The sequence below is a fragment of the Ochotona princeps genome, unplaced genomic scaffold (genome assembly GCF_030435755.1).
Source record: "Ochotona princeps isolate mOchPri1 unplaced genomic scaffold, mOchPri1.hap1 HAP1_SCAFFOLD_148, whole genome shotgun sequence".
Classification (NCBI taxonomy): Eukaryota; Metazoa; Chordata; class Mammalia; order Lagomorpha; family Ochotonidae; genus Ochotona; species Ochotona princeps.
Genome location: NW_026697404.1, coordinates 284,860 through 310,821, shown reverse-complemented (window position 1 = coordinate 310,821; position 25,962 = coordinate 284,860). Strand labels below are relative to the sequence as shown.

The window sequence follows — 25,962 nt, the reverse complement described above, 5'->3', positions numbered from 1 at the left end:
CATAGGAGTGAGCACAGGGGATGACTCACACACAGGGAGGTGAGCACGGGGGATGACTCACACACAGGGAGGTGAGCACGGGGGACGGCCCACACAGGGAGGTGAGCACGGGGGACGGCCCACACACAGGGAGGTGAGCACGGGGGACGGCCCACACAGGGAGGTGAGCACGGGGGACGGCCCACACACAGGGAGGTGAGCATGGGGGACAGCTCACATAGGGAGGTGAGCACAGGTGAGGGTACAGCTGCCACGCTGTGAGGCCAGGCTACCTCTTCAGGACAGAGCTTTCAGTGAGTGCCCCACAGCCCTGGGGTCAGGATATCAACAAAGGCACGAGACAATTCTAGGGCTGGATGTTGGTGGTTGGGAATAATAGCTGAACTGTCCGTGGCCTTTCCCCACAGCAGCAACAGGGCTTCCGAGCTGTGCTGACCTGGACAAAGGGGCTCTGTTCTGTTGTCTCCCACCCTGACCCCAGGAAACAGTGACAACAGACGTCCACTCGGGCTGAGGTTTACTGTCTGATTCACAAAGCATGTAACTTACAGGGAGGCCAATAAGGAGATCCAGACCCCTAGGACCAAGAGCCACTCGGTCCCTGGCTCAGCTCTATCTACCACCAGGACGAAGCTCCCACACTGGTGGTCAGCACAGAGCTCCAGGCGACTCAGCAGAAGGGACCACATGCGCTTGTCTGGCCAATGTCTGCTCCAGTCCTCACGGCTTCCTGTGAGTCGCCCACGTCCTATTTGTCCAATCCATCCAGCTGTGGCACAGGGGAGAGATGGACAGTGAGAGCGACTGCTGGGCCGTCTCAAAACTCGGGAAGAGATGGAGCTGAGATTTGATGTGTGATAGCAGGTGCTGTGGCCCCCTGGTGTGACCAGAGTGGCAGTCCTGGGGACCCTCTGCCCACTCAGACACAGGTTTACATCTTGGCTCTCCTCATAGGAGGAGGGGTTCCTCTGTGGACAGCTCAGAAACCAACATCCATAATTCTGGAGCCAGAGTGGCAGCAGCACCTTCTCTAAGGCCTCCCTAGTAGGACCAGGAGAGCTGGGAAAACGCTCCCCTCGCCCAGGTCTGTGAACTGGCCTGACCAGGGTCCCTACTGCTTGTTGAGCCAGCTTGCCATCCCACAGAAATGGCACCTACATCCAGGCCCTCAGCTAGTTCAGGAATAAACTGGAATCCTGGAACTGAGGGTAGCAGGGCCGTATGTGGATGGCAAAGTCCATCTCACCTCCTCAGTAACCAAGCAGTTGCTAGGTTCACTCTGGGTAAGACACAGGCTGAGCTAGAAGGTGGGGAGAGTGCTGGTCTGTGCTGTGCTGTAGTGGACTGGGGCAGGACAGCAGGTGTGATCCATCTGATGAACGCACAGTGTCACACCACCCATCACAGAAAACAGCCCTGAGCCCCACGGCTCTGATCAGGACCCTCGGGCCAATCCCACGTGCCCCACAGCTCTGACCAGGACCCTCAGGGCCAAGCCCACATGTCCCATGGCTCTCACTGCTTTCTGCCACTCCACTCAAGATCATAAGTTTTGGCAGTTGGCAGGAGGCAGATCTGTGGCCTCAAAACTGCATCTAGAAGCTTCCGCAGTATAAGCCTAGCCCCCCACAAGGTGCAGGAAACATCAACCATTTTAAGTTTGACCTGCATTGCCTGCCAGACCTCGGGTCATCCAGCTCCACACCAGGGGACCCCAGACCCCAACTCCTCACCAGGAAGACCCCAGGCCCCAGCTCTACACCAAGGAGACCCCAGGCCCCAGCCTCCACACCATGGAGAACCCAAGCCCTGCACAGCAGTCACACCTTTCTTGTTTCCTGCTGCACAAGGTCCCGCATGTCCTGTGTCCAACCCAGAAGATCCACCAGCTCCTCCACACCATGCACCACGTCCCCAAGCTGGGCCACATCCCTGCTGCGTGGATGAGAGGCCAAGGACCCCACCAGGCTCCAGTTGATGAGCACTCGGGGCACCGAGTTCCGTACAGCCTCAGACAGGCTAGCAAATGGCTCCACCTGGAAGAGAGTGATTGGTGGGACAGAGTGTGCATCCCAAAACCCCACCTGGAAGACAGGCACAGCAGGTACTCCATGGCCAGTAGCCACCCCCTATGTTACAAAGCCATCACTTCTTTTCTGCAACCAAACTTCCCCTGCCCAATCAGAGTGACCCGCCTACCCCCTCCCTACCCTCCCGCCAGCCATACGCTCTGTGATGCCATCTCCTGTCCCACCGGTCCCTGTGCCCTGGACGTGTCCCTTGATAGGGTCATCACTGCTTCGGGCATGGCACCCATCTCCCAGCGCAGGCCCCACCCTTCTTACCCCACACCCAGAGCCACCTCCTGCCTCCAGGCCAGAAGCACCCCAACGCCTCCCTGCCCAGCTGAGCCCCCACACCTCCAGTGAGGTCCCCAGGATGAGCAGCAGGTCCGCCATGGGAAAGTCCACCACATGCAAGAAGAACCTGTGGGGCAGCGGCTCCCCGAAGAACACAATGTCAGGCTTCACCACGCCTGTGCAGACCGGGCAGCAGGGGACCCTGCCTGCCATCACGTCAACCTGGACCACAGAGAGGCAGGCAATGCCTTGTGAAATGAGCCACTCACAGAAGCGAGACCAGCGCACAGACCCCAAGACCGGCTGCCCCAGTGGCAGCCACCTACCTTGAATGTGGGAGCAGGGGCAATGGGGCGAGTTTCCAATGACTTTGTCCCCAGCGCCTCAGCAGACACCACTGACAGTACTCGGCCCCAGTGGCACACAGGGGACAGACCAACCCTCAATGTAGCTGGGTTGGCAGTGGCTGGCCTCAGCCCTGGGTGGCATTCAACTTGGCCTCATGGCTGGCTGATGCTGACGGCAGCCCCAACATCCACGTGGGTATGGCATTGTGTGCACGCTGCTGCACCCGGGTGAGCTGCGCAGGAGAGGAGCTCAGACCCTGGCTCTCAGAGGCAGTCCTTCACAGCCAGTGGCATTTTTTAAAGGTTTCTTTAAAGGTTTATTTGAAACACAGATTTACAAAGGACAGATTCTCCTGCTGGTTCACCCCCTTCGTTTCAGTGGGCGGAGAAAAGACAGGGCAGCCAAAGTGTGGGTTAAACGTGGAAAAGTACAAAACGCAGTGGCCATGACAGGAAACCAGAGCAGAGGGACCCAGGTGACACACAGGAGGCACAGCCAGGGTGGGGCAACCTGCAGTTCACCCTCATCCAGCAGCAAGGGACCAAGGAGCCACGGGTGAGTACGTAGAGAATGCCACACAATGCAGGCGACAGCTACACACGCACCACACACCACACACACCCCACACGGTACTGCACATGCCACACACCACACACACACCATGCCCACACACACACACACACCACGCCCCACACACTACATGGTACTGCACATGCCCACACACACACACACCACGCCCCACACACTACATGGTACTGCACATGCCCACACACACACCACGCCCCACACACTACATGGTACTGCACATGCCCACACACACACACACCACGCCCCACACACTACATGGTACTGCACATGCCCACACACATACACACACACACCACGCCCCACACACTACATGGCACTGCACATGCCCACACACACACACACACCACGCCCCACACACTACATGGTACTGCACATGCCCACACACATACACACACACCACGCCCCACACACTACATGGTACTGCACATGCCCACACACACACACCATGACCCACACACTACATGGTACTGCACATGCCCACACACACACACCATGACCCACACACTACATGGTACTGCACATGCCCACACACATACACACACACCACGCCCCACACACTACATGGCACTGCACATGCCCACCCACACCCACACACACACCACGCCCCACACACTACATGGTACTGCACATGCCCACACACACACACCACGCCCCACACACTACATGGTACTGCACATGCCCACACACACACCACGCCCCACCACACACTACATGGTACTGCACATGCCCACACACACATACCACGCCCCACACACTACATGGTACTGCACATGCCCACGCCCCACACACCACAGTCACTGCACATGCTAAATGGGGAACTGTGAGCGAACACTCCGCTCAAGACAATAAACGAGTGAGAGGGTTCTTGCCAAGCTGGTGCTTCTGGGGGACATGTGCATTGCCCACAAGTTTCCCACACCGCCCTGCAGGACACTCACCGACCCATGGAGGGCAGTCACTCCGTAAAGCCACAAACGGAGCAGAATTCACAGCCAAGCGACTCCCCTCAGTGCACTGCTGAGTGCAGGGCCAATGCAGGGAGTATGAACACGGCCTGTGGCTGTGCCTGCACAGAACCTCTCACGAGGGGATGCTAGGGTGGACAGAGGCCCTAGCTGGAGGCAAAAGCATCCACCCCACACAGGGAGGCAGCAGCAACCTACCCTGAAGTTCTCACCGGGGAAGCTGCGCCGACACACAGTGCATGTGGCAGAGGCGAATGTCCCATGGGCTTCCACCAGCTTAGAGGATGGGATGCCGGAAGCTGAAAGGCAACCGAGACTGTGTGCAGTGGTGGCAAGACGCACAGGGCTCTGGGCCACTGAGGTTGCCTGGGTCAGCAGAGGGGACTCCCCACGAGCCACTGAGGGCCCTCACGTGGGGTGAGGCCATCAGAGCTTGGGCACCAAGCCATCTGAGACAGTAAGGGCCATGCCTAGCCACACATGCGTCACACAAAAATGAGCCCATGCCCCCACCCACCAAGAGACGCTTCTCTGTGGGAACGGGACACATGGTGGCTTCTGAAATCATGACCACAGTGGAGGGCAAGGACAGGCCTCCACCCCAGGTCTGCCCTGACTGAAGTGCTGAAAACAGGCAGGCAGCCCCACCCTCCCGGGAGCCAACCCAGGTGGCACCGAGCAGTGGGGTCTCAGCAGAACTCATGCCCACAGGGATGCTGGAAAAGTGGCCCCTAAATGCCCTGAGGTGGGCACACCCTGGAGGTTGGGGAGACCCCTAAGAGGTTCAGTGAGGCCTAGCCCCCAGCTCACCCCTCTCAAGCCCGTCAATGTTCTGCGTGTACAGCCGCAGAAGCAGCCCCTTGTCATGCAGCAGGCGGAGGAAGTAGTGGGCGACATTGGGCCTGTACTTCCCTGGGTACAGCTCCTTGGCCAACATGAAGAAGGGCTTGGGGTTATGAAAGAAGAACTCGAGTTCAAAAATGGCCTCAGGGTAGGGCAGGTTGTACTTCTGGAGGTTACTGTAGAGGCCGCTGCCTGAAGACCTGCAGAGGGGACAACTCTAAGCTCAGCAGAGGGCAGGCAAGAAGAGTATGGGAAAGGAGAGTATGGCACAACAAGGCGTGGCAGAGTATGGCATGGCAGAGCAGGGCAGGGCGTGGCAGAGCAGGGCGGGGCGTGGCAGGGCAGGGCGTGGCAGAGCAGGGCGGGGTGTGGAATAGCAGAGCGTGGCAGAGCAAAGCATAGCAGGGCAGAGCAGGATGTGGCAGGACAGGACGTGGCACAGCAAGGTGTGGCAGGGCACAGCAGGGTGTGGAATGGCAGGGCAGGGCAGGGCATGGCAGGGTGTGGCAGGGCAGGCTGTGGCAGAGGAAAGCATAGCAGGGCACAGCAAAGCATGGCAGAGCAGAGTGTGACAGAGCAGAGTGTGGCAGGGCAGAGTGTGACAGAGCAGAGTGTGGCAGAGCAGAGTGTGGCAGGGCAGGGTGTGGCAGGGCAGGGTGTGGCAGGGCAGGGTGTGGCAGGGCAGGGTGTGGCAGGGCAGAACATGGCAGCAGCACCAAGGGCATCAGAATGGCAGCTGTACCTGAAATCGGGGATGCCACTGGGGGTGCTGATGCCAGCGCCCACCATGACCACCACACGCTGGCAGGCTCCAGAGCGAATCAGTCCAGCCACATCCTGCAAGGAGAACTTCCCAGAACTTCTTGGGCTCCCAGAGATTGCTGATGCATTGACCAGAGGTGGGAGCTTTCCACCACCTGCAGTGCTGACAGCACAAGGCCCAATGGCAGAGGCCACTGTGCAAGGGCCCCTGACCTCAGGCTGACCAGCACAATATACCCTCCCACAATGAGAACCACCACACATCCACGATGGAGAAGGACCATGTGTCAACTATGAGGAACAACCACACATCCACCACGGAGAAGGACCACATATGCACCATGAAAAAGGATCACGCATCCATCACAGGGAAGGACCACGTGTCCACCACAGAGAAGGACCACACATCTACCATGCAGAAGCACCACCCGTCACCCATGAGGAAGGATCACACAACCACCACAGAGGACCAGCATTCACCACGGAGAACTATCCATCCACCATGAGGAAGGATCACAGCCACCATGGAGAAACATCACACATCCACCATGGAGGACCATGTGTCCACCATAAGAACCACACATCCCCCATGTGAGAGCTCACTGAGAGCACGCCGAGTGCCACGGAAGACCCCACTCAGTGCCTTCACTGGGGAACGACATCACCCAGGGGAGGGGGAGCAGCACATTCACTATCCCAGTCACCTGCCTACAGGAGCAGGAATATACAGTCTGGTAGCAAGGGGAAGGGCAGAGGGACAAGAGGGACAGGCCTGGGTGCCCCAGGTCTCCTCCAACTCCTCCTCCTGCCCCAGGTCTCCTCCTCCCCCTGCACCAGGTCTCCTCCTCCCCCTGCCCCAGGTCTCCTCCTGCCCCAGGTCTCCCCCTGCACCAGGTCTCCCCCTACCCCAGGTCTCCTCCTACCCCAGGTCTCCCCCTGCACCAGGTCTCCCCCTGCCCTAGATCTCCTCCCCCTGCCCCAGGTCTCCTCCTCCCCCTGCCCCAGGTCTCCTCCTCCCCCTGCCCCAGGTCTCCTCCTGCCCCAGGTCTCCCCCTGCACCAGGTCTCCCCCTGCACCAGGTCTCCCCCTGCCCTAGATCTCCCCCTGCCCCAGGTCTCCTCCTCCCCCTGCCCCAGGTCTCCTCCTCCCCCTGCACCAGGTCTCCTCCTCCCCCTGCCCCAGGTCTCCTCCTGCCCCAGGTCTCCTCCTGCCCCAGGTCTCCCCCTGCACCAGGTCTCCCCCTACCCCAGGTCTCCCCCTACCCCAGGTCTCCCCCTGCACCAGGTCTCCCCCTGCCCTAGATCTCCTCCCCCTGCCCCAGGTCTCCTCCTCCCCCTGCACCAGGTCTCCTCCTCCCCCTGCACCAGGTCTCCTCCTCCCCCTGCACCAGGTCTCCTCCTCCCCCTGCACCAGGTCTCCTCCTGCACCAGGTCTCCTCCTACCCCAGGTCTCCTCCTACCCCAGGTCTCCTCCTGCCCCAGGTCTCCTCCTACCCCAGGTCTCCTCCTACCCCAGGTCTCCCCCTGCCCCAGGTCTCCTCCTACCCCTGCCCCAGGTCTCCCCCTGCCCCAGGTCTCCTCCTACCCCTGCCCCAGGTCTCCTCCTGCCCCAGGTCTCCTCCTGCCCCAGGTCTCCTCCTACCCCAGGTCTCCTCCTGCACCAGGTCTCCTCCTGCCCCAGGTCTCCTCCTACCCCAGGTCTCCTCCTCCCCCTGCCCCAGGTCTCCTCCTGCCCCAGGTCTCCCCCTGCACCAGGTCTCCTCCTACCCCAGGTCTCCTCCTGCCCCAGGTCTCCTCCTACCCCAGGTCTCCTCCTCCCTCTGCCCCAGGTCTCCTCCTACCCCTGCCCCAGGTCTCCTCCTGCCCCAGGTCTCCTCCTGCCCCAGGTCTCCCCCTACCCCAGGTCTCCCCCTGCACCAGGTCTACCCCTGCCCTAGATCTCCTCCCCCTGCCCCAGGTCTCCTCCTGCCCCAGGTCTCCTCCTACTCCAGGTCTCCTCCTGCCCCAGGTCTCCCCCTGCACCAGGTCTCCTCCTCCTGCCCTACAGTGAAAGACGCTTAAGCAGGTGTCATCCGCACTGGCATGGTTCTCTCACACTGAAGGTCTGATCCTGCACTGAACACGACGATATAAACCCTCAAACAGCCGTGTCAGAGACCCCACGGAGAAGGCTTGGGACAGGGAGGGTGCGGACACGAGGTGGAGCCAGGGTGAGGGCAGGACGATCGCTCGCCGGACACGCACGCTCGTCCTGCCCCTGCACGTCCTACCCCGTTTCCGCTACCCACGCCGACCCGGCCATCTCACCTCCCAGGCCCCACAGCCTGCGCGCAGCCACAGCACACCGGCCCCAGAGCGCCATCTTCCTCCGCTGCCCTGGGCGACCTTTGGGATCACGTGTCCTGGGCGACCTTCGGGATCACGTGCTCTGGCGAGGTTCTGATTACGCCCCGCCCCTCCCGCCCCGCCCCTCCCGCCTCCAGGCTAGCTGGCCCCGCCCCGCTCCCTCGGTCCGCCCCTCCGCTGGCCCCGCCCCTCATTGCCGGCCGGGTCCCCGCGCGTCCCGGAAGAGACGGCCGCCGGGTAGGGGCGGCTCTCCGGTGGCTGTGCCCTGTGCGAGCGTTCGCGACGTGTGACCCGAGCCCGCCCAGGCGGCGGGAGGCTCTGTGGTCGCGGTCGGCCGACGCCCCGCCCAGGCGCCCGGTTCTCTGGCTTCGGGACACGGCGCGGACCACACCGAGTCCGGATCGCGCAGGCGCGCGGTTGCCATGACAACGGGCGTCCCAGGACCTGCCAGCGCTCCCGGTGTGCCCCACGCTGCGCGGCGCCGGAAGTGATCGAGCATTTCCGCCAGCCCGGGCCTGTGTGTTCCGCCACCGATCGCCATGAAGGATGTGCCGGGCTTCTTGCAGCAGAGCCAGAGCTCGGGCCCCGGGCAGGCCGCCGTGTGGCACCGCCTGGAGGAGCTGTACACCAAGAAGTGAGCGCCACCTCGGGGACGCGGGCGCTGAGACGGCGAGGGGCTGGAGGGTACTGGGTGCCAGGCAGGGCCAGGGGCTGGAGGGTCCTGGGTGCCGGGCAGGGTCGGGGGCTGAAGGATGCTGGGTGCCGGGCAGGGTCGGGGGCTGAAGGATGCTGGGTGCCGGCATGGCCGGTGGCTGAAGGGTACTGGGTGCCGGGCAGGGCTGGGGACTGGAGGATGCTGGGTGCCGGGCAGGGCTGGGGACTAGAGGGTGCTGGACAGGGCAGGAGGTGCCGATGGTGAGGGACAGCAGACAGGGACGTGTGGCTAGAGGGTTCCGCGCAGGGCCGGGGGGAGGGGGCTGGAGGTGAGGAGTCCCGGGCAGGGGCTGAGAGACTGGAGGGTGCTGCATGCTGGGCAGGGCCGGGGGGCTGTAGGGTGCTGCATGCCGGGCAGGGATGGGGTGCTGGGTGCCAGGCAGGGCTGTGGGGCTGGAGGGTGCTGAGCGCTGGCAGGGGCAGGGGCTGGCAGTGAGGGACAGGCAGATGCCCGGCGCCCTGCACAGGCCTACGGACCGTGTATGTTTCAGATTGTGGCACCAGCTGACCCTGCAGGTGCTCGAATTCGTGCAAGACCCGTGCTTTGCCCAGGGAGATGGCCTCATTAAGGTGAGTGTTGGCTGAGCAGTGGCTACTGACCTGCTGTGGAGGCTGCACGCTTGTTCTAGTGTCTAGGGTCTGTTCTATGGCCTTCCCTGTGTCCTCCTGTTGTGGAATGTACTGGGGAGACTTAGAGGGGAAGAGCCCTTCTGGGAGCACATAATGACATTGTCTTAGGCAGGTTTGCTGCAGGGTCGGCCGCATGCATCCATCCATCAGGGCAGTCATGGGGCCACATCGGGGAGGGAGGTGGTGCTGTGGTTGTTTGCTGTATGACGGGCCCTGTGCCTGCTGTCCTATCTTGGGAACCAAGTCCGTGGGGGCCTCTTCTCACTGGGCGCTGCTTGCTCCCAGGACCCTGCCTGTAACCACAGGATATGTCCCCCAGCCAGAACCTCTCTGATCAAACCTTAGTCAGCATCCCAGCTGGTCAGCTGGTGAATGGGGGGGGATCACAGCCTGCTCCCCTGGCCTGGCTGCTTAAAACCCTGCCCACTTGTGGTGTTCTCCGTACTCTGCTCCCCTGGCCACTGGGGAACGCTGACTATTCCCCACTGTGCTGAAACAGCGTGTGGCGTTTGTTTGGTTTTGTTTGTTCTTAAGATTCATTTGTTTATTTGAAAGGCATATTAGCAGAACCTGATCATTAAGTCTTTCATCCACTAGTTTACTCCCCGAGTGGCCAGAGCTGGGCCAGGCTGAAGCCAGGAGCCTGGAGCTCTGCTGGGTGTCCTGCGTAGTGTTGGGGCCCGACGTCGCCTGCTTCCCCAAAGCGTCAGCGAGCAGCTGGGCTGGAAGCAAAGCAGCCGGAACTCAGCTTGTGATGTCTTGCTGGATGGCCCTGCCCCATGCCAGGCCCACTGCCTCACAGCCAGTGTCCACCCTCTGGTTGCTGGGAATGGTTCCTGCCGCTGCTGGAGCTGCCTCTGACTGGTCCACCTGCCTGCCCTGTGTCCACGCTCTGAAGTTCTCTGTGTCTGTGATGGCCTCTTCTCACAGACGCAGTGCTTGCTGACATACCCACTGCAGCCCTCTGTGACTGCCTCAGGCCCGTGGCCTGTTTGATCAGGGAGCCTGGAGAGCCAATCGGGAGTTGCTGTCGGGGGGGGGGGGCTTTGGGAGTTACGCATTATTGTCTCAGCTGGAAAGAGAACCTGGTGGGTTCTGGCTCTTCACTAATTGCTTGCAGGAGCATGCATGCCATGCTGTTGCGTGCAGCTCCAAATGGTTCGTGGGCAGGAGTTGCTGGAGCACCTGGATTTGGTGCCCAGTTCCAGCTGTTTGCCAGTTCAAACCCTGGAGGCAGTGGTGATAGCCCAGGTGGGGGTTCCTGCCATGCACGTGGTTTCATTCCTGGTCTCTGGCTCTGGTCTCAGCCAAAGCCAGCCATTATGGACATTTAAGGGTGAACCAAAGGTGGGGGCTCTTTGTCTCTGCCTGCCAGATAAATGATAAGTAAGTAAGTAGGGTTTAGAATCTTGATTTTGCAGAATGAAACATGCAGTAATTCTCGGTGCTTCATTCCACAGCTTTATGAAAACTTCATCAGTGAGTTTGAACACAGGTAATGCATTCTCCGGCCTCCCCCTTTGACAGTGGGCGTGTTGGGGTTCCTGACCTCAGGCTGGTCTGTTTCAAGGTGAACCCTCTGTCCCTGGTGGGTGTGTTGGGGTTCCCGACCTTGGACTGGTCTGTTACAGGGTGAACCCTCGGGGTTCCCGACTTTGGGCTGGTCTGTTACAGGGTGAACCCTCTGTCCCTGGTGGGCATATTGGGGTTCCTAACCTCAGGCTGGTCTATTTCAGGGTGAATCCTCTGTCCCTGGTGGAGATCATTCTTCACGTGGTTAGGCAGATGACCGGTAAGTCTCACTGTGCCCTTAAAGGAGTAGACCCCAATGTGCGTAGAATGATCTAGTAGAATGAGAGACTTAAACTTTGTGCTGGAAGGTAGGCATGGTGCTTGTGAGATTCTGCTGCCGTGTTCATGGTATTTAGTAGTCTGACCCCAGTGGCCATCCTGCCCAGACGTGTCCTGGTGGGGAGGCAGGCAGGGAGCCTGCGGCTTTTCTGACTCTTCTTTCTTTTCTAGACCCTAATGTGGCTCTTACCTTCCTGGAGAAGACTCGGGAGAAGGTAGGTGTAAAGTGGAGCTGTGCATCTCCACATAGGTGGGATTTGCATGTCGTGTGTGACCGCACACCTTTAGAGGGTCATGTCAGCACGCAGCAGCTGCTTTAGGACCACGTGCGAGCCTTAGAGGGAAATCGGTGTGTATGGAACAGGGTTGCTCAGTCAGTTGCCGGCCACAGAGCTGTTTGCCTTGTGTTTCTCATCTTCAGGTAAAAAGTAGCGATGAAGCAGTGATCCTGTGTAAAACAGCCATTGGTGCCCTCAAGTTAAACATTGGGGACCTACAGGTGACAAAGGTGAGCATACCAGGTACAGCTTTGTTTGTCTTTGTGTGTGTTCTGCAAAGAATAACCTGTTTCAAAAACTTAAAATCCAGATGAAATGCTAATATGCTCCCTTAGCTCACATCGCACCATGCTGCTTCCCACTTCGGCTCTTTGCATGTGTGTGTGTTCAACAGCATGGACAGGTTAGCTGTCGGTGCAGTAGCTGCGACCTTGTCCAGGGAGTACCTGGGGTCCACAGCTGCTCATCCAGCTGGTCGGCCTGCTCGCACTGGCCAGGCTGCTCGTCCAAGCTAGGTCGGCCTGGCCACCACCCAGCTCTGTGTTGATGTCCCTGTGACACAGTGTGTGTTCTCAGCTGCCCTGTGGAGACAAGGCCACTGGATTGTGGGGCTTTGTGTTCTTGTTGCCTGAAAACATCTCATCCTCAGTGTAGAGACACACACACACAGGCAGGTCTTCAGTGTAGACACACACTGCTGCTGGGTCTGGGAGTCCCTGCTGATCAGAGTCATTCATTTAATCTCTGTGTCCTCTGTGCAGTTTAATGTGTTCAGGTATCTGTTGAACTGAGTTGGTTAAAGGGACTTAGGTTTAATTTTTCTTTAGCAATAATATCACTATTGGCCTGGCTCTTCTTTTTTTAGATTAGAGCGAATTAAGTGGCAAAGCAGGCGAATCCTCACCTGTGGTTCCAATATTCCACATGGGCCCCACTTCTGCTCCCTACTACTTCAGTTTGGATCCAGCTCCCTGCTTATGGCCTGGGCAAACAAGGGATGATGGTCCAAACCCAGGACATGCTCCTGGCCCAGCCCTGGCCATTGTGGCCACCTGAGAAGTGAACCATAGGAGGTGGAGGTCTATCTCTCCTCTCTCTGATTTAAAAATGGATAAATATGTTCCGCTTTAAGAAAAAAAAATTATGTTTTTGTAAAGAAGGTTCAGATTTAGAGAAAAGGAAAAACAGAAAGATTTTCCATCTGATGGTTCACTCCCTAAAATGGCCACAAGGGTCAGAGCTGAGCCAGTCTGAAGCCAAGAACTGGGAGTTTCTTCCAGGTCTCCTTCACAGATGCAGGGTCCTAAGCACTTGGGCCATCCTTCACTGCTTTCCCAGGTCATAGCAGGGAGCTGATGGGAAGTGGAGTAAACAGGACAGGAACTGGCACCTGTATGGGATCCTCACATTTGCAAGGTGAGGATTTAACCATTGAGCCATCACAGCAGACCCATAAGTACGTCTTTTTTAAGGAAACCATTGAGGATGTTGAAGAAATGCTAAGTAACCTCCCAGGCGTGACGTCCGTTCACAGCCGCTTCTACGATCTCTCCAGCAAGTACTACCAGACAGTCGGGAACCACGCGTCCTATTACAAAGATGCATTGCGCTTCCTGGGCTGTGTGGACGTCAAGGAGCTCCCAGGTGACGCCCCATCAGGGTCTGTGCCTCTGCAGTTCATCAGAGGTGGAGCAGTGTGTGTGAGCTTGCCCTTGGCCCAGGCTATGTCTGTTCCTTGGCATTCCTGCCACCTGCATCAGGCTTTGTGCCTCTGCGGGGTGCAGGCTCACAGAACCCCTATACCTGAGGTCCTGCTTCTGAGAAGGATATCACAGACCTGTGGGAATAAGTTAGAAACCTCTTGTTGACTTGGGATTTGGGGAACAGCATGTGGAATGTGTTTGGAAAATAAAAATTTAGAGGGGCCAGTGCTATGGTGTACTGGGTAAAACCTGGTGCCAGCATCCCCTATGGGTGCTGGTTCAAGTCCCAGCTGCTCCACTTCCAATCCAGCTGCCTGCTTGTGGCCTGGGAAAGCAGCAGAGGACCATCCAAATGGCTTGGGCCCCGGTAACCCCAAGGAAAACCTAGAAGCCCCTGGCTTCAGATCAGTCAAGCTGTAGCTACTGTGGCCATTTGGGGAGTAAACCATTGAAGGGAAGATCTCTCTATAAGTCCTGCTTTTAATCTTTAAGTCATAATAATGAAAAGGACTTTTCAACATCTTTTGGATACTCCTGTCAGTACACTCTTGACGCTGAGGAGACCAAAACCTGTTGGTGCCATTCTGATTTGTGTGCCTCAGGAAAGAGTGGGGAGCAGCCACTGTGCTTGAGTGCAGGAGGAGGGGTGCACTGTGTGGGAGCAGAGAGTTCTGAGGAGAACTCTGTGGGAGCAGCCGAGTTCTAGAGGGGCTCACAGAGGCTGGGTGGGCGGGCGGTCAAGGCAAGCAGACTTTCATGCAGGGAGAAACAGGACACACATTCTGTGTCCCCCAAGCCCACGTCTGTGTATGTGTTTGTGTGGTCCTGGTTGGTCCAAGGCCACCCATGCCATCAGATATGGCCAGCCAGGGTCAAGGCTGTGCAGGGGAGCCTATGTGATAGGAGCTGCTGGGAGGTGGTGGCTGTGTGAGGAGGAACTGCAGGAGCTTTGGGCCTGGTCTGTGACCAACCACCTTGTCACCGTAGTATCCGAGCAGCAGGAGCGAGCCTTCACACTGGGACTTGCCGGACTCCTCGGCGAGGGAGTTTTTAACTTTGGAGAGCTCGTAAGTTAGCCCTTGGCTCATGTCCTCCCCGCCCCCTTGCCGGGACACTGGCTGTCCGGCTGATCAGCGTTACCCTCACAGCTCATGCACCCCGTGCTGGAGTCGCTGAGGAACACAGACCGCCAGTGGCTGATTGACACCCTCTATGCCTTCAACAGTGGCAACGTGGAGCAATTCCAGACGCTGAGGGCTGCGTGGGGCCAGCAGGTAAACTCCCCCTGCAGGCCCACAGCGCAGCCGGCTTCACAGGCTGGCTCTGTGCTGGGAGCAGAGCTGAACAAGGGCTCTGGGGTCCCAGCAGAAACCTCAGGGCTGAGTGGCCAGGGATGCGCAGGGCACAGGAAGCAGTTGGCATCCTGTGTTATCCTGGGCAGGTGTTCGTGTTCACAGGGCTGGGGACCCTGCAGGACCTGAGTCCTAATGGTGAGTTTATTTATTCCTGTAGTTGTAAGGAGGAAGCTAGCACGAGAATGTTACCATGTCAGTACTTACGGCTGTGTTACTGTTGCTGTGCTGTCCCAAGGAAGTAGAGCAGGTGTGAAACCCACTCCAGCCAGACTGCACTGTTGTCTGACTGTGTCAGTCTCTGAAGGAGGAGAAGGAAGTTGTCTGTCCCCTCGGAAGGGGCAGGAGTGGTGAGGCGCAGTCCTTGAGGTCCGTTCCTGTTGGTGCAGGCTGCCAGTTCTGGTCTGTTTCTGAGCAAGTATTGGTTCCCCAAGTAGCTTGAACAACCTATAAGCAGACTTGATTTCACAGAGCAGGTGTCCTGGTTCTGCCAGCCACATTCCCTTGGCAGCTGAGGACTTGCTGCTTGCATTCCGAGCAGTTCCCAGAGTTCAGGGTGTGTCCAGGGCCGGGCTCCACTAGCCCAGCGCCCTGTGGAGGGCTCCGGGTGCCAGCATCCATTCTTCCCGAGTGATCCCATGCTACAGGCTCCCTGTCTTGAGAGCAGCCTCTGGTCTCTGCTGGGCTCTGCCGTGTGAAATGTGTGGACTTGCCTCATTTTTCCTGTTCTGTCTGGGCTGGGAAACTAAAAAGCACAAACGCCATTTATTCTTCCACAGCCCGACCTGGCGGCCAACGAGGCCCAGCTCCTCAGGAAGATCCAGCTGCTGTGCCTTATGGAGGTAGGCGGGCTTCCCCTGACTGTCCACACGGCAGCCTCGCACGAGTGCCCGGGGCAGCTGGAAGCCACCGGCTCCAACTCTGTCCTGCCTGGGTGGAAACACATCGGATGCCATTGCTCTGGTTGTCCAGTCCTGCTGTCTAGCACCTGCTCTGTTCCATCAGCTCGTAACAAAGGGGCCCTGGAGCCAGCCTTCTCTGACATCTGAGCCGAACGAGCTGCACAACGTGCCTCCATCACAGCCGCTCCTCCGCTCCTCACACACACGCCTCTCCCTCCATCACAGCTGCTCCTCACACACACGCCTCTCCCTCCATCACAGCTGCTCCTCACACACATGCCTCTCCCTCCCCAGTGACTGGAGCACATGGCCCACATTTCTGGTTTGCCACAGGTCCTCTGGCTCCTGGGGGCCTCAGGTTCTTGTTCAGACCTTCTCATTGGGTCCTTGGCAGTTTGTTGTTAAAAAGGAGATGCGACTGTGAGTCCTAACAAAATGACTGGTATTTTCAGAGCAAGTGTAACTGAAAGTATCCTTACCACTCATTTGTCTGAGAGTTTTTACTTAGACAAGTATTTTCAAACAGGTTAACAAATGGTATTTTTTTCCAGATGACTTTCACACGACCTGCCAATCACAGACAGCTTACTTTTGAAGAAATTGCCCAGAGTGCTAAAATCACAGTCAACGAGGTAGGGTTCTTGACTCAGGATGTTGCTACCATAGTTGCAGGGGCTGTGCACTCACCCAGGGGGAGGACCTGCTGTGTGTTGGGGCTCACCCAGGGGACGGGTCGGGGCTCACCCATGGGAAGGGTTGGGCTCACCCAGGGGACGGGTTGGGGCTCACCCAGGAGGAGGATCTGGTACGTGTCCGGGTCTCATCCAGGTGGAGCTGCTCGTGATGAAGGCCCTGTCTGTTGGACTGGTGAAGGGCAGTATAGACGAGGTGGACAGGCGTGTCCACATGACCTGGGTGCAGCCTCGAGTGCTGGATTTGCAGCAGGTGCCGTGGCGGGGCCCTCAGGTCACCTTGGTGGGTCGGGGGTTGTCCGTGCTGTGCTGGCCTCATTGGGCCGGAAGCTGGTGTTATCAGGTGAGAGGCGTGCTTGTCATGGCCTCCTTAGGACCAAGGCTTTTCTGAGAAGCTAACTGATGTCAGCAGGGTTGAACCCTGCACTTAAAGGCTTATGCGGTTACAAGAGCTGGCAGAGCTCACGGTGCCTTAATCCCAAAATGGGGGCCTGGCTCAGGTACATCCGCCTCAGGTTGGGTGCGATGTGATCCTGTGGGCTTTCTCTCCATGCCCGTTCCTTCCCTGTCCTCATGCTGAGAGCTGGCCATGGTGAGCACATGCCCACCCTGCTGCTGGCTGCCCTAACGCCCGGGCCCTGGCTTGCTTAGATCAAGGGCATGAAGGACCGCCTGGAGTTCTGGTGCGCCGACGTGAAGAGCATGGAGATGCTGGTGGAGCATCAGGCCCACGACATCCTCACCTAGCGCCCGCCTGGCCGCTGGATCCTGACCATTCACAGAGGGGCTGGTCACAGGGAGAAAGCTCCTGGGGTCTCTGCAGCCTGCAGAGGAAGGGAGGGTCTCCTGGGCTCAGGTGATGCAAGTGGGCGTCCCCACCTGTGTGCCTGTGTGTCTCCCACTGTCTTTGGGGGTGTCCCTATAATAAATGCCGTGGCTTCATCCTTGGGTGGTTCTGCTTTCTGAAGAGATGAGAACCTCAGAGGGCTTCATGGAGGTTTGGCCTCAGCCCCTTGTTCTGTGCTGAGGGTGTGAGGCATCCTGTGGCCTACTCCAGCCCACTCCTTCCCCCGAGCCTTCTCTGACAAAGACCCTCATTTGGCCACCTCACCTCACTCTTGTCACCAGCAACTTTGGTGCCCAGTACGCCCCCTGCTCCAACACTCCCCAGGCCAACACAGTCCAGCTCGGGATAGCCGGGGCTGGGCCAGTTGTGCAAAGGGGGCCAGCATGGGGTGCACACAGATGGTTGTGAGGAGGGGTTCACTAGAGGACCTGGGGCAGGGGTGAGGTGGGTAGAGGCTCACTAGAGCTGAGACGGGGTGAGGTGGGAGGGGTTTGATAGAGGCACTGAGGCAGGGGTGAGGTGGGCAGAGTTTTATTAGGCACTTTGGGTCCGGTGCCTGGGGTACTGCGAGGCCTTCATTCTTTGGAGCCTTTCTTGTAGCTCTCGAGGTGAGTCAGGACCCAGCCTGCAGGAGCCAGCAAGCTGACAAACAGCACTGATATGCCCACCGCCTGCTCCTGGGGGGAGGAGGACATAGCTGTTTTGAGTCCATCAGACCTGGCCCCATCCCCTGACCATCCAGTCCTTCCTCAGTGTGCCAGGAGTAGCTGTTCCATAGTCAGCACCCTGGCTACTTCTGGCCTTGACCGGGGCTCTCTGAGGAGCTGGCCTGCTGTGGTGTTGTGAGCAGGTGGGCTGCCTGCAGCCTGCCCCCTGCCACCTGGTTACTTGCCACCAGGTGTACTGGGCAGGGCACCAACAGCAAAGGTGTGGTGTTGCCCTGTTAGCTTCTCTTCCCCAACCCCACGCTGAGGAAGCTGGGATGGGGGCAGAAGTCACTCTCCAGGGCCAGTGTCCCCTCCGTCATGCTGCCTCGGGGACCATCTGTTCCTGACTCTAATTGGAGGTCAGTCTGGGTCCAAGTCTTGGTGGCACACCCTGTAGCCAGGTCCACTTCCCTCACAGCAGCCCCCACTCTGTGCCCTCAGGTGGGGACCCGAGCGCTGAGCCCCACCCCGTCACCCAATGCTGGTGCCAGAGGGGCCTGGCCTCCCAGTGCTCCCACGCCTTTACAGCCATAGCGCCAAGGCCCAGCGGGCACTGGGGCCTAGCACTGTGGATGTCCCCCATGTGTTCCCTACTGCCCAAGGTCACTTACCACAGGGGAGGTGGGTGTTCTGGCCGGCTTAGCAGAGACATGCGCCTTGGGGAGCACCCAGCATCTCAGGGGGGCCCGGAGCAGCCTGGCGACAGGGAACAGCCTCAGCATGGCTCAGGTTGCGTAGGTGTCCTGTGTGTCCTTGCTCACACAGTCACCACAGCTTTTTATAGCTCGGAAGGGGCAGGCCCTGCAGCTGTCCGTAGGCTGTCATGGGGCCTGGCAGAGCCTGCTGGGAGCTCCCTGGGCAAAGGTCACTTCCTGGTGGAAAGGGGCCTCGGGAGGTGTGACCAAAGACATGAGACTGGTACGGTGGCTCATGGCTAAATCCTCACTTTGCAAATACCAGAATCCCAGTGGGCATAACTGCTCCACTTCCTACTCTGCTCCCTGCTGATGAACCTGGGAAACAGTAGAGGACGGCCCAAAGCCTTGGGACCCTGCACCTGCGTGGAAGACCCAGAAGCAGCTCCTGGCTCCTGGCTCCAGATTAGCTGAGCTCCAGCTGTTGTGGCCTTCTGGGGAGTGAACTAGCGGATGAAAGCTGTTTCTGTCTGTAAAATCTCACTTGCCTTTCCAATAAAAATAAGAAGGTGGGAGGGAAAGCAACTCTGAGGATGTGTGGCATGGTGTAGCAGGCTGAGCCTCTGCCTGCAGTACTTGCTGTTCCACCTTCCACCCAGCTCCCTGCTGATGCACCTGGCAGTGGGGAATGGGCCCGTGTGGGAGACAGCAAAGTCTGCATTCAGCCATTTGGGGAATAAATCAGCAGATGGAGTAAATCTCATTCACTTTGTAGCTCTGCCTCTCAGATGAGTAAAATTAAAATCTGGTCCTTGGCATGCTCCTGTGCCCCAGCATGCTGTGTGCTCCTGGAGCCCCCTCCCCACACACTCCCCACAGCATGCTGTGTGCTCCTGGAGCCCCCTCCCCAGACGCGTTCTTCCACTCCCCACAGCATGCTGTGTGCTCCTGGAGCCCCCTCCCCACACACTCCCCACAGCATGCTGTGTGCTCCTGGAGCCCCCTCCCCAGACGCGTTCTTCCACTCCCCACAGCATGCTGTGTGCTCCTGGAGCCCCCTCCCCACACACTCCCCACAGCATGCTGTGTGCTCCTGGAGCCCCCTCCCCACACACTCCCCACAGCATGCTGTGTGCTCCTGGAGCCCCCTCCCCACATGCTCCCCACAGCATGCTGTGTGCTCCTGGAGCCCCCTCCCCACACACTCCCCACAGCATGCTGTGTGCTCCTGGAGCCTCCTCCCCACACACTCCCCACAGCATGCTGTGTGCTCCTGGAGCCCACTCCCCACACCTCCAGCTTCCCCTCTAGACCGCCTCTGGCCTGGTGCAGAAGGCTGAGATACCCAGCTGTGGCCACCAATCTGCACCCACCTCATGACCTATAACCATTCCCCAGTCAAGGCTGCAGCCTGCACCCCCATGTACCCCCTTGCCCTTGTGTCCCCCACATCCTGGCTGCCCACAGACCTCTCCAGCAGGTTCCAAGCCTGAGCAACTTGATCCCCGCCCACCTGCCCCGTCTTGTTGGGTTCTGGCCCTCCCTGCTTCCCCACCCCACCTATCCCTGGACAGCCCTTCCTCATGGGGTCATAGGGCTTCTATTGGATGACCCCCCAGCTCGTCTATGTTGGTTCTTATAATGGAGTCCACTGCGGGCAGGGACAGGGCTGTGTCCAACGCTTGGTCCCTGGGCCACACATGGGAGCGAACCTTAGGGGGACCCAGGCTCTGGAGCAAATGCACTGAACGCCAGGCCTGGACCCTCCTGGTGTCTCCAGGTCAGGTGGGTTGTATTCAGAATCAGTGCCCCTATTCCCCTGGTCACTGTCCCAGCCCTCAGCAGGGCTGGGAGGTCGAATAGAGGGCATTGCTGCAGCAGCTGGGACACCTTGAGCACTCAGCTTTTTCCCAGCCGTCTGACCCTGCATCCAGCCAATCCCCCAGGGGACAGCAGGGGCTGCCCAAGTCCTGGGTCCGAGGCAAGACCACGCAGCCCAGCACAGCCTCTGTGCAATGAACTGAGGATGGGAAACTTGCTGCATTCAAATTCACACAGGAAAAAAAAATCCCCTAAAAAGTCGAGGACACTGCATCATGGTCACCCTTCACTCAGTCCCCACGAACCTGTGACCCGGGGGAGGCGTGTCCGAGCGCCCGCGCCGGCCCTGTCCCTGCACTAATCCTTTCAGCCGGAACCTTTAATTACAGCTTTGGTCCTGTTCTGATCCGGCCTCGGGGCTTCCTCTCCAAAGCAGGACCCCTGCCCCGCCCTGCCCAGGCGTGGTCGGTGCAGGGAGGCCTCCCAGCAGGCCGGGGCCAAGTGGGGCGCGGCGGGGCAGCCCGGGGTCGTCCCTGCGTGACCGCTTGTCCACGGGTTCCTGCTGTCCCCTCCCTACTAAAGGGAAGATGGGGCGACCTGGGAGACAGAGGTTGGCTCACGGGGTGCGGGAGAGGGCCAGGTAGGCTCGGCCCGCACGGGCGCCCACGTCTCTCGCCTGCCTCCATGGGCCACGCACCGAAGGCCTGGCATCCGCCCCAGGCGCGTCCCGAGGTGCTACCGGCGGCCACGCGCAGTGCGCAGCCCGCAGCGCAGGCGAGGCCGGGGACACTCGCGGGCGGATGGCGCCACCTGGCGTCCAGACTCGGAGCGGCGCGGGAACACGGCCTCACAGCGTCCATAAGCACCCATGCTTATGACCACGCAGTGCCCATGGGCACCCACCCACAGGGCCACCTAGTGTCCAGGGGCACTCACGCACACTACTACTCAGTGTTCATGGTCACCCATGCACAAACCACACGCACATAGCCATGCAGTGTCCACAGACACCCATGCACAGGGCCACACACACATAGGCACGCAGTGTCCACAGGCACCCATGCACAGGGCCACACACACATAGCCATGCAGTGTCCACGGGCACCCACGCACAGGGCCACACACACATGGCCATGCAGTGTCCACAGGCACCCATGCACAGGGCCACACACACAGCCACGCAGTGTCCATGGGCACCCATGCACAGGGCCACACACACATGGCCATGCAGTGTCCATGGGCACCCATGCCCAGGGCCACACACACATGGCCATGTAGTGTCCATGGGCACCCATGCCCAGGGCCACACACACATGGCCATGCAGTGTCCACGGGCACCCATGCCCAGGGCCACACACACATGGCCATGCAGTGTCCACGGGCACCCATGCCCAGGGCCACACACACATGGCCATGCAGTGTCCACGGGCACCCATGCACAGGGCCACACACACATGGGAACTGTGGTTTCTCCTTGAGTGTGTGCCTGCGTTGGGTACATCAGGACCCTGTAGGTCCTGGCACAGGTTTGAGAACCCACAGCTAAGTGGCCACTTCTGGAAAAATGCAGCCCTTGCCCATATGTACAGACACCCATTGTGGGAGCCATGCAGTTGGGTCAGATGGCATGGGTGTGTGAAGAGCACCACTCCTCGGTTAGGAAGGCTACGAGGAGTTTCTGGCTGCATGGCTAGGCCCAGCAGAATGTCTCTGGCCACCTCATTGCTGCCTCACCCCATTGTTTGGAACTCAGTCACCTCTCTGATGTTTCATAGAATTCTTCTGAGGGTGTTGTTGTTTTTCTGCAAATGTGAGATGATTCCTGTAACTGGTATAACACCTCAAACTGATCGAGCATGTTATGGTAAAAGCATCTTTAGCAACTTAAGGTAATGACACACAGCTAAAAGCATACAATAGTACAATTGAACCCACAATGTGTCCAAACATCCTGTTAGTTGCCCACCTTTGTCCTGGAGCTTGCCCTAATATAAGTAATGTTTTCCTTAAGATATGGCTTGATGGGGCCCGGCGCGGTGGCCTAGCCGCTAAAGTCCTCGTCTTGAATGCCCCGGGATCCCATATGGTCGCCAGTTCATATCCCGGCAGCCCCACTTCCCATCCAGCTCCCATCCGCTATCTGGGAAGGCAGTCGAGGACGGCCCAAAACCTTGGGCCCCTGCACCCGCGTGGGAGACCTGGAAGAGCTCCTGACTCCCAGCTTCGGATCGGCACAGCACCGGCCCCGTTGCGGTCACCTGGGGAGTGAATCATCGGGCAGAAGATCTTTGTTCTTCTTCTCTCTGTATATCTGACTTTGCAATAACATTTTAAAAAACAATGGCTTGATAATATCTCGGAACAGATGGCAATCATGAAGGTACAAAGAGTTTGTTTACCACAGGCCTCGAACTGTTACATCACATGAAATGACACATTTTGGTTTTGTTAGAGTGTGGGTAAAATGTTATTGTTGGGCAGTGTGAGATTCCTTTGTACTGAAAAACTGCTACTTTGCTAGGCCAGGAGGTGCCTGGACTTTGGGAGGATTCTGCTTTAGTGGTAAATCTGTTCTTTGCTGCCTTGCAACTTTGTGAACCCAGGTGCAGGAGGGCAAGGGCGCAATTCTTCTCTGGTCCCAGGCAGGAGGAAGATAAGGGTGTGAGAATGGGATGAGCCATAAAGATAGTGTATGGGAACGGAACAGGCTCCCTGTGCCTGAAGGCCATATGTCTAAGGTTGTTACTTTTGATGTATTTCCCATCCCAAAAGGGCCTATATAAGCTTCTGTCTTGGGCTAGTTCGAGGTCCGACTGCCCGGCTTGGCTGGCATGCGTGCCCCAAGTGCGGTCTGACCCCAGCATGCTGGCGCAATAAACTCTGTTTGCTGTTTGCATTACCAGCGAGACTTTTTGTCGTTCTCTGGGGGTTGACTAGCTCGCACCCTGACGTCTGGGGGCTTTGGCCCAGATGCTAACACTAGCTCCTTGGCCACCCGTCCAGCTCCCTGCAATGTACCCACAGGGAGACCTGGATGGAGCTCCTGGCATCCGACCAGTGTTGTCAATGCTGTGAACTAGCAATTGGGGACTCCCTCTCTAACTCTCTCTCTTCTCCCTTCCTCTCTCTGCAATAAATAAAAATAAATAAGTCAATAACTCGGTTTTTTAGGATGAGTTTGCCAAGGTTACCTGCCTGTCCAACCCCAGATGGACACCACCCAAGAGACTGACTCCAGTGTCTGATGCGATTGATCACTGCTTGCTGCCTTGAACTCTGTCTTCATCCAGCCCTCTCCCCCACATCCCTTCCAAGTGAACACAGTGAGCAGTGTGGGAGCCCTGGGCCCAGTAGCATCACCCACCGCCTGCCAGCTCATGGCAAGCTAGCACACTATGGGGCCTGCCTACATGGCTAGGCCACAGTACCCATCAGTGAGGGTCGGGGCAGGGGGTGGACCTTGCATGGCTGAGCCATGGCACCAACCAGATTAGGAGAGTCTGGCAATAAATTCTTCAGATTTGTGGGACTGCAGTTCCCACTACTAAGTGTGAGAACTAGGACTGGGGGCAGACTGAGCTGGGCAGGGCTACAACACCTGTCAACTGGCATGTGGGCTAGACCTGGGGGAGGGCCAAGCTGGGCTGCACCACAGCAGCTGGCACACACAAGAACCAGAATTGGTGCAGGTAGGCTGGGCTTTACTGCAGCATTTGCCAGCAACAACCGGGACTGGAGGCAAGTCATGTCAGGCTGAACCACAGGACACCCTGGCAGGCAAAGTCTGGGGTTGGGAGTAGGTCTGGTAGGGGAACTGTTGGGGTCCGTGCAGTGGATGTGGAAGACAGGAAGGTGTGAAGAGTATTGTTCCATTGCTGCGGGATATCTCTGCGACCACCTGAATGCAGCTCCGCCTCCCTTCGCACGGACACCGGACAGTCCCACTGAGATTCCTATAATCTATTTAGGCATTGTATCAATGCGAGCTTGAAAGCTAATGTTGCTGATATCGCTTATAGCCAAACGGTTTTTCACTATTGCTGTCACAGCTGCCCTCATTGACAATATGCTGATCAGGGGTGTTAATTCCCCCTTTGATCCTATGCTAATCAAAGGTATAGCAGAAACCTATGCTTAGGATCTTCCTCCCCCATTGACCATATGCTAATCAAGGGTGCTAGTCTCCAGGTATAGGGGAAACCCATTCTTTCCCTCTTCCTTTGATCTTTGGGTCCTGCCTCCTGTGTTACATTTCCTCCCTTAGCTGATTCAAGACTAGGTATAGAATGACGATTGTAGTAGGAATATGTTACTGATTGATAGGCACCAGAATGGATAACATCCTGCCTTAGGTGAAACAAACTGCAGAATTATCCTTAGAAACACCCACTTGTCCATGACGTAAAAAGTCTGAGCCAGAGTTTAACTGGTTCTGTATAAATAAAGAGGACAGCTTTCTCGCATGGTCCACAATGATCAAGGAATCCTAGTGGTCCCCCTCTTATTTTCTTTGCGCCTCATCCACGCACCCTTCTCGAGTTCTGAACTCAGCTGGAGCTGGACTCCAGCAGGGAACAGTGTGTCCTCCCCTGCTAGGCCATACCTATCCCCGTGAGCATGTGAGCCAGGGCTCGGGAGGGCCAGGCTAGATAACACGGTGGCACCTGTTGGCATACGTGAGGGCTGGTTTGGGGGCAGGCTGGGATAAGGTAAGCCACAATATTCATGGATGTGTACAAGAGCTTGGTGGGATGCAGAACAGACTGGGTTAGGCTACAGCACATACCAGCACGTGCAAAAACCTGGGCTGGGTTCAGGCCTGGTGAAAGTGATTGGGGTTACTAGGGGTTGCCCCAACTAAGTGGCAGCACCTGCTGGTGTGAGTGAAGACCAGGTCTGTGATGGGCTGGCTGGACTAGGCCACAGCATCCATCAGTTCATGTGAGAGATGATGCTGGGAGTGAACTGACCAGGCAGCTGCATTCACTGGTCTGTGTGCTGGCTGGTACAGGTGACACCAAACCTGACCCTGCACTGCCTGGAGCAAGTGAGCCAACTCTGAGGTCACCCCAGGTGAGGTTTCTTGGGGGACTCCCTGACTAGACTGCTGGACTCAGACCCTGGCCACAGGAAAAATCACAGGATGCGTGGTCCCACTTTGGAGTGCACGTGTCAGGACTGGGCCTCCTCGGTTGTTGATACCTGTGCAGCAGACAGCATGTCCACGGGCACACACGGGACACGACAGTCAGCTCATCTAGGCCAGCAGGTGCCTTGTCAGAACATGAAACAATCCTCCTGGCCAAGCTTTGCAGCGTGTTCCTGGGTCTGTGAATGCTCTAAGGTGATCTGGCCAGACCTTGGAAAGATTTCCTCAACCCTGGTTCCATGAAGCTGACAATGTCTCAGCCCCATCAAAACCACCTAAGAGACGCCCTCAGAACACTCGTCCCCGCACGGGATCTCTAGGGTGTCATCAAAGGACCAGCTTCAGGTGCTGATGTAATCTGACAGCAAGGAGCCCCCTGCCCTTCTCCTCCCTACCCCTACAGATACAGGAGGAGAAAACGGAAGCATTTATCCCACCCACCAGCATGGTTTTCAGGGGGCCCCAGGCCA

At 58.1% G+C, this 25,962-nt stretch overlaps 3 protein-coding genes across 8 annotated transcripts; 1 reads left to right on the top strand and 2 right to left on the bottom strand.

Annotated features, from left to right (window-relative positions):
• Positions 1-514: 514 nt before the first annotated feature.
• On the bottom strand, positions 515-8,314 carry LOC131478942 (NAD-dependent protein deacetylase sirtuin-3, mitochondrial-like). Of its 6 annotated transcripts, none has more exons than XM_058659575.1 (7): positions 8,173-8,314; positions 5,847-6,021; positions 5,072-5,207; positions 4,474-4,560; positions 2,421-2,582; positions 1,827-2,036; positions 515-769 (listed from the first exon to the last, which is right to left on the bottom strand). In XM_058659575.1, exons 1-7 carry the CDS (start codon positions 8,225-8,227, stop codon positions 749-751), a joined length of 846 nt encoding a protein of 281 aa, XP_058515558.1. In that variant the 5' UTR covers positions 8,228-8,314; the 3' UTR covers positions 515-748. The 6 variants fall into 6 exon arrangements, with proteins under 6 accessions (XP_058515558.1, XP_058515559.1, XP_058515560.1 ...); XM_058659576.1 differs by having other exon boundaries at positions 5,072-5,186; XM_058659579.1 differs by having other exon boundaries at positions 516-769; positions 4,460-4,560; positions 5,072-5,186; positions 5,847-6,029.
• A 103-nt stretch (positions 8,315-8,417) lies between these two features.
• LOC101530419 (26S proteasome non-ATPase regulatory subunit 13) lies at positions 8,418-17,275 on the top strand. The gene is made up of 13 exons (XM_004599196.4): positions 8,418-8,845; positions 9,417-9,495; positions 11,016-11,050; positions 11,292-11,347; positions 11,578-11,621; positions 11,828-11,914; positions 13,157-13,328; positions 14,375-14,454; positions 14,536-14,661; positions 15,519-15,581; positions 16,193-16,273; positions 16,470-16,586; positions 16,985-17,275. The coding sequence occupies exons 1-13, from the start codon at positions 8,751-8,753 to the stop codon at positions 17,078-17,080; spliced, it is 1,131 nt and encodes a 376-aa protein (XP_004599253.1). The 5' UTR covers positions 8,418-8,750; the 3' UTR covers positions 17,081-17,275.
• A 419-nt stretch (positions 17,276-17,694) lies between these two features.
• On the bottom strand, positions 17,695-18,666 carry LOC131478943 (cytochrome c oxidase subunit 8B, mitochondrial-like). Its single transcript, XM_058659584.1, has 2 exons — positions 18,499-18,666; positions 17,695-17,857 (listed from the first exon to the last, which is right to left on the bottom strand). The coding sequence occupies exons 1-2, from the start codon at positions 18,607-18,609 to the stop codon at positions 17,756-17,758; spliced, it is 213 nt and encodes a 70-aa protein (XP_058515567.1). The 5' UTR covers positions 18,610-18,666; the 3' UTR covers positions 17,695-17,755.
• Positions 18,667-25,962: the final 7,296 nt, after the last annotated feature.